Here is a 7183-nt window from a genome sequence, read left to right on the forward strand (position 1 = left end):
ATGCATTTTTAAAAAGCAGTCAGTAAAAACGTGCTAAGGATGTATGTCCACTTAAAGCCTTATTACCATCACACTTCTGTTGAGTGGGAACCCCAAGTGAAATAGCCTAGGAAGTGATTAAATGTGAATCCTCCAGTTCCCAAACTGAAATACAAACAAAAAGTGCACTCAGTTGTGATAATCTTGTCTTTAATAACAGAATGGACGGACTAAAGCATCTCCCTCACAAACATGAGTGGGGGCAGGTTGGATTCGCAAGGATCCTGCATTACAAGAGGGGGTTTGTATCACCATTTCCTGTTGCAACAGGAGCATTTCTTCACTGAAAAGAACCTGAAATGTAGTACAAATAGAAGCTGAGTTATCTGCTTTGAGATCAGCAAAGGTGACCTTCATAGTAAGAACAGGGAAAGCAGGGAGAGAACAGTAACACTAAGGCACTCAGTGGTGATGAGCTGCAATCAGCTACAACATTTTTGAAAAGCAGCTGGATATGACAGTTCCAGATAAAGCAAAAACTCTTACAATAATCATAGTAGCACAACTACTGAAGCTAAAAAAGCACACAAGGAAGGGAAGGAGAAAATGATTTGTGAAATGCTGACAACCAACCACCCACCATTACCACCAAACCCATACACATTCCTATAAGGAGCAAACTCCCAACTGCTGTTGGTATGTAATCAAAAGGTCAGCAGTAATAATAATAAATAATAATACAAAAGCAATAATCTGAATCAATAGTCTCTGCGATGCCAATTTATTTATTCTACCCAGAGCACCATCCAACAGCAGGGGGGCCCATGGAGTCCCTCCTGCAAATGAAGTGGTCTAAACTACAAAACAAGTTTAGAATAAAATCAGCAACACTGTAAAAGGATGGACAATGCATAGAAACAGCTTTTCTAGTTATTCAACTGACAGGCAGCTGTCCCCTGGAAACTAGAAAGTGGAGAATCACCTAATAAAATTTTCCCTTCAAAAAAAAAAGGCCAAAATGCTAAAGAAAGAGAAAATATATAATTGTATTTTTATTATTTCTGTATTATTAATATAGAATAATATTCTATATTAAGAGCAGCTGCTTAGTTTCTCCCATATCAATTCAAACTGTCACAGTGGCAGATAAATCCACATTCATGACAATTCACATTCTTCTTAAGTTAGTGGAAATCAGTGGTTAGCAGCAATTTATATAGCACAGGCTTTCATGGTCCTCTTGTTGCTGAAAGACTGCCAAGGAAACACAATAAATGGGGTCTGCTTTCACCCTGCAGGATCTGCAGTTTCATATTAGGTTAAATGGAAGAGGAACATGGGACTGCACGCTTCATTAGAACAGCAACGATGAAGCCAGAGTAAGAACAAAATAAAACTAAGAGACACAAAAAATGAGAGCTGAAATTGTCAATATAAAGATGCTAACAATATCCACAGGACACTAAACTGCTATAATAAACTTGTGCTGTAAGAGTATGAGGTAAACAGTGGGCTATCATTTCCTTTCTTTGTCAGAGAAAGAGTGGAGGGAGCTAGAAGGAAATAATCATAATCTAATATAGATGACATCCTTGATAATTATTTTTAAAAATTAAAGTGTCATTTATCCAAAAATAACATTATAGTCATATTTAAAATGTCACAGTAGTTCTCATGGGGGAAATAAGATTTATTTTTCTTGGTTTACACCTGCAGGCTTTGCAGAAATACTCTACAGTAACTGCATTTTAAGAGACTGAGTTGCTTTTTATCCAGTATTCTCAAACCTATCAAATATTAAACCCCACAATGCTTTTTAAAATGTAAGCCTCTATTGCACCTCTTTGTACTTGTGATACCTACCCTGACACGAAGCGCAGAGAATTGACTTTAGCTTGTCTAGATAATGCATTCACACTTTTCCAAGGAGTAAGAAACAATTTGGGATTTACAAAAAGACTGGTCATGTTTCAATTATTAAAACCTTCCTTCTCTCTTCTAAGGAATAAAATTTTACATTACACACTTGTAAACAGAGAAATCCAAGCAGAAAGAATTTGCCTGTTAAATAATTCCCATATTTCACAGCAAACAGCCCAAGTGCATGACTACAGATCTGTCTGTTTCCTCTAAACTAAGCCTGCATACACATACATATTTTCTGAACAGAAAACGGGCTTGTGATAGCTAATTGTTGTAATGAACTCCAGAACATAGAATCAATCTAATATTCTACTGTGCCTCTCCTCAGGCATTCTGTAGGTACAAAAATGTTCCTCAAAACTCATCTTTAATGTTGAAATGTGGCTGATCTTCAGGTTTAAAGTCTAGGTTGGGGCTGCCATCCTCATTCAGAATTCGTCGAGAAGTATAGCCAACAATTGGATATTTGGCCTTATAAACATTATTGAAGATATCATCCAGGGATTTCAGTTCCTCTTCTGTGAGTCCTGTCTAAACAAAATAGGGAAATGAAAGTCCTGTCTCAAAGAACTAAAAATATAGATATTTACATGCATTTTTTCTTTTTTACTGATTACTATAAAACTTAGGGTCAGCTTTTGGGTTTACTTTGCAGAGTATGATGAACAAATTTAATTGTATAATTTGTAATTTTATTCTTTTCATTCGAATTCAGCCTTGACAAAACTTTAATATACTCAGGTCAAACAAACCACTAACCTCCCTTCATTAACCTCCCATATGTAAATCACATCTCAACTAAGTAAAAACCCACTACCAGAGTCAGCATCCACTGCCACGTCAGTGACACAGGATACACTAAACCAGCTGACAAAAAAAGTGATTTACTCTCTTTGAGAGCATTTTTAAACAGCAAGTGATTTTCCCTTTACACGCTTACATAAGTTGCATTGATTCCACAGATAAAAAACTCTCCTCTTGAAGGCTGTTAGCACCTTTCATGAGCAGTAAATACATATCTATTTTATTTATTTAAAGAATATTAATGTCTTTTGGTTTTAAACATGTGAATCATCTTAAATAAATACAAGTAATTTAAAATTATTATTCATCATCTTTCAAAATAATTTAACTTTGAAAAATGGAATTAAACCAATGGTCCATTTTCTTACTATGTCATGTGTAAGATCTGCTGGATCCAGAGACATCTTTGCAACTCCTCTTGTTGAGTCTTTTCCAACCAAAGCATTGTATGGGGCTCCTTTTCCATAAAATTCTGTCAGATTTAAAAAAAAATAAAATCCAGAGATGATCTGACAATGTACAGGCTATGTTCAGCCTCTGCTCTTCATCCAGCCTCTTAAACTTGCCAGTGATCTGAAAGCAACAGTTTAAGTCTAAAACCCTCCTTTCCAAAACTGACTTTGGATTTGCTACTTTTTGATAATATATCCTAGTCTTTAAAAAAAACCCCAAACAACAAAACCAGCCAACCAACCAACCAACCAACCAACCAAAACAACAGAGGGTGGGGTTATATAGCTGTTCAAATTCCTATACTGCAGTCTTAAAATTTACCAATTATTTAAGGAGCTGTGCTTTACATTCCTGTATTTGTAGCCTCCAGAATTTGCATGGCAAGCCTTGTCTAACTTGGGATTTAAAGATCAGCCAGCATGTATGACCAGACAAGCTGCGCTAACAAGGTTAGTATTAACAAAGCAACAAGCTGTTTGTTTTCTTATGATGACATTGAGACAAGTGTCTAAGACCCTCATGGCCCCTTCAAACATTTTATAGCAAATCTGGATTAAGTAGCAGGAGTTCAAATTAAAATATCTGTAGTTCTTAGGGAAGGCACAAACAACAAATTCAGCCATAGATGGTTTAGGTGTAAATGACAAGACAAGAAGCCTCATGAAATAAGAAAATTTTTAAGGAGAAAAAAAATTACTTGGCCCCCTGCACTACTTTTAGAATTACAGTGAACTCTTAAAAGAGTTTTGACCAGGCCATTTGGACAGCACAGATGGATGAATACCAGCACAAAAGGAAAAGATGAGCTGCAGCAGTGTTGATATTGTGTAGTGCCATACGGGTACAACCAAGTTAGCTTTGATCTGGTCAGGACAATGAAGTGCTGTAGCAGCAGCTTCCATGTGGCCTGACCCCACATCTGGTGACTCAGGGGTCTGGGCAGGTGTCTTCAGCATTTCTGTCAGCAGTGCCCAAGCTAACTGGACAGTGCTGGCTTGTCTATGTGTGCTGTAATCTCAAACCAGTGTAAGTTCTATACAAAACCTTTGGAGGGGAGCTGTCAGAGGAGGAAAACCAAGTTTTTTAAATGAGGAAAAACGTGTTCTTTTTGTTGCAGGCTTCTAATACACTGGGAATATTTAAAAACAAATGACCGAATAATAACATGAAAACAAAGCAGACAGCTCATGAGAGGCAAACTAACCTTTTCCAGAGGTAACATCAAATACTACTCCCTTCACCGCCAGGTAGATGGGCTGTCCTTCCTGGAAAGAAAGCCATCAATATATCCTCAGCACTTAAGCGTAGGCAAAAGGCAGTTAGTTTTAGCTATGAAATCCATAAGCACTCAGGACATAAAGGAGAGAATTAAATTATCTGTTGTGTGTTTTCTCTTGTTATGTGCATATACCAGCGTACGCATTCCATCCCTTGACATTTCTTGCTTGTACTTTAAGCTGTCCCTGATTTTTTTTTTACATTTTAACAATATGCAACGAGCAAATCTTTTTAATGTAAACAACACAGTCATAGAAGACGTTCCTCTTGCAGGTCACCTCTTGTCTGCTTGAAGCCCATCCACTGCATCTTTCTATTCCTAATGCAGATGGATATTGCCCACAATAAAAGGGTGTATGGCCAACAACATTCTTTATTTGATTAAGAAACAACAGATGAACGCATAAACACACAAATCTAATCTGCTGACATCTGTTTTACTTAATAAGACAGTGCTTCTGCTTTGTCTTTTACACATAAGATGTATTTTTAGTCAGATGTTGATTAGTTTCTTGTAAGTATCTGGAGAAGACCCTGAGAAGGTCAGCCAGCAAGTTTTTTCAGAAGAGAAGCTGATGTGTGTTAAGACAGGACTTCATCGTTTTGAATGTGAAGTTCTGCTGAGGTTTCTGCATCACAGAAAGCTAAAAACTTTTAAGTTGAAATTGCGTTGTTATTTCCATAATCTTGTAAAAAAAAAAAGGGGGGGGAGGTGTGTCTAAATACATGGTTTACTGAATTAGAGGGAAAAATATTTTGGCTCCAACTTACGATAATCTGAAATTCCCTGGCATGAGTACCTTGCCAAGCAGGCAACCAATAAAACAGGCACATGCCATCTAATTGTGTGCGTGCAGCCTCAAAATGGGCAGCTGCCAGCCGGACAGACGAACAGAGGGACGCCTGCAAACTTCTCACGGTGCCTAAAAGGCAGGTGATCCCCAAAATTCCTGGGCCAGAGGGATCGAGGGAACAGCGCAGCACAGAATCATAGAATCAGCTGGGTTGGAAGGGACCTCCGAGATCATCAAGTCCAACCCTTGATCCGCTACCGCTGCGGTTACCAGACCATGGCACTAAGTGCCACATCCAGTCTCTTCTTAAAAATCTCCAGGGACGGAGAATCCACCACTTGCCTGGGCAGCCCATTCCAATGTCTGACCACCCCCTCTGTAAAGAAATTCTTTCTAATATCTAACCTAAACCTCTCCTGGCACAACTTGAGACCATGCCCTCTTGTCTTGCTGATAGTTGCCTGGGAACCAGAAGCAAAGCACGGCAAGAGAAAGAACCAGCTTTAAGGCGGTTTCAGGGCACGGAGCGGCAGGAAAGGAGGGAACGCGGCCCGGCCCGGCCCCGGCGCCCAGCACCCCTCCCGGCCGGCCCTACCTGCTGCCCGTCGTATCTGGCCAGCTCGGGCTCGGTGAAGAGCCTCACGGGGGCCTCGGCCTGCGGCCTGAAGCGCAGCTGCGGCTCGGCGGGGGCGGCCGGCAGCGCTGCCAGCAGCGCGGCCAAGAACAGCCGCGGCGCGCCGCCCGCCATGCCGCGCAGCCCCGCTCCGCCTCCCGCCTCCCGCCTCCCGCCTCCCGCCTCCCGGCCCCGGCTCCGGCTGCGGGAAAGGACGTGGGATGTGTACGTGCACCGGGGTTAAAGAACCAGGCGCGCAGTGCGCGGCGCTGCTCCCAGGAAGAGTCGCGGTGGGCTCGGCGTGCGGAGCTCTGAGGGGGCCCGCAGTGTTTAGCCTGGGGAGAAGGAGGCTCAGGGGGGACCTTATCGCTCTCCAGAGCTGCCTGGGAGGAGGCTGTAGCCAGGTGGGAGTCAGTCTCTTCTCCCTGGTAACGAGCAATAGGACGAGAGGAAATGGTCTCAAGTTGCACCAGCGCAGGTTTAGATTGGATGTTTGGAAAAGTGCCTTCACGGAAAGGGTTGTCAAGCACTGAAACCGGCTGCCCAGAGCAGTGGTGGTGTCACCATCCCTGGAGGTATTTAAAAGTGTAGCTGTAGCACTTAAGGACGTGGTTTAGTGATGGACTTGGCAGTGCTGGGTTAATGGTTGGACTCCGTGATTTTAGAGGTCGTTTCCAACCTACACGATTTTATGATTCTTTTCCATACAGGATGCACAGCTGGCACTTTAACACATCTAGTAGTAAAAAGATTCCTTAATTTTTATCCTTTTTCCCTTCTGAAGTTTCTCTGCTTGCTGTTTTGAATGTTTATTCACAAACTCAGGACACATAGGATAGGCTTCATCTTTATGATTTAAAAAAACCCAGACATTTTTAGCCTAAAAACAGAGAGAATAAATAGGAAATTTTCAGATTACATGTTTTCCCCATGCTATAAATACATATCAGGAAAACATTAATGGCTGGCAGAAAAATAAGTAGCTTGATGCTTATAATTCCATATAGAATTAAGAAAATTAGAAACGTTTTACAATTCAGATGCCTATATCCCATCCCTCCCTGCAGTGCTGGCAAATGAGGACCTGAAGGATTTAAAGCCTGGATACTGCAGCACTCAGGCTTCCTGACTACTGTGCTGGAATTCAAATCCATGCTTGGTCAATCTCCACAAGTTTTGTGAAAGCTGAACAGTTTGGAGAAGGATCTGAACAGTAAATAGGAGGTAGGAATGGGTTTGGTGTTTATTTTAAGGATTGTTTATAAATTCTTCCCGTGTAAAATCCATATATGTGCCTCAGAGGACACCTGTTCCTCATTACCTGAGATAACACTCTTGG

General features: G+C 41.1%; 1 protein-coding gene across 1 annotated transcript; it reads right to left on the bottom strand.

Moving 5' to 3' along the window:
• Positions 1 to 172: 172 nt before the first annotated feature.
• NENF (neudesin neurotrophic factor) lies at positions 173 to 5987 on the bottom strand. The gene is made up of 4 exons (XM_032683782.1): positions 5827 to 5987; positions 4364 to 4424; positions 3075 to 3178; positions 173 to 2433 (listed from the first exon to the last, which is right to left on the bottom strand). The coding sequence occupies exons 1-4, from the start codon at positions 5977 to 5979 to the stop codon at positions 2257 to 2259; spliced, it is 495 nt and encodes a 164-aa protein (XP_032539673.1). The 5' UTR covers positions 5980 to 5987; the 3' UTR covers positions 173 to 2256.
• Positions 5988 to 7183: the final 1196 nt, after the last annotated feature.

The sequence above is a fragment of the Chiroxiphia lanceolata genome, chromosome 3 (assembly GCF_009829145.1).
Source record: "Chiroxiphia lanceolata isolate bChiLan1 chromosome 3, bChiLan1.pri, whole genome shotgun sequence".
Classification (NCBI taxonomy): Eukaryota; Metazoa; Chordata; class Aves; order Passeriformes; family Pipridae; genus Chiroxiphia; species Chiroxiphia lanceolata.

Coding starts and splice junctions, on each gene's coding strand:
- NENF (XM_032683782.1), bottom strand. CDS start 5,979: ATGGCGGGCGGCGCGCCGCGGCTGTTCTTGGCCGCGCTGCTGGCAGCG. Junction 4,425..5,826: donor CCAGATACGACGGGCAGCAG/GTAGGGCCGGCC, acceptor CTTTCTTTCCAG/GAAGGACAGCCCATCTACCT. Junction 3,179..4,363: donor TGATGTTACCTCTGGAAAAG/GTTAGTTTGCCT, acceptor TAAATCTGACAG/AATTTTATGGAAAAGGAGCC.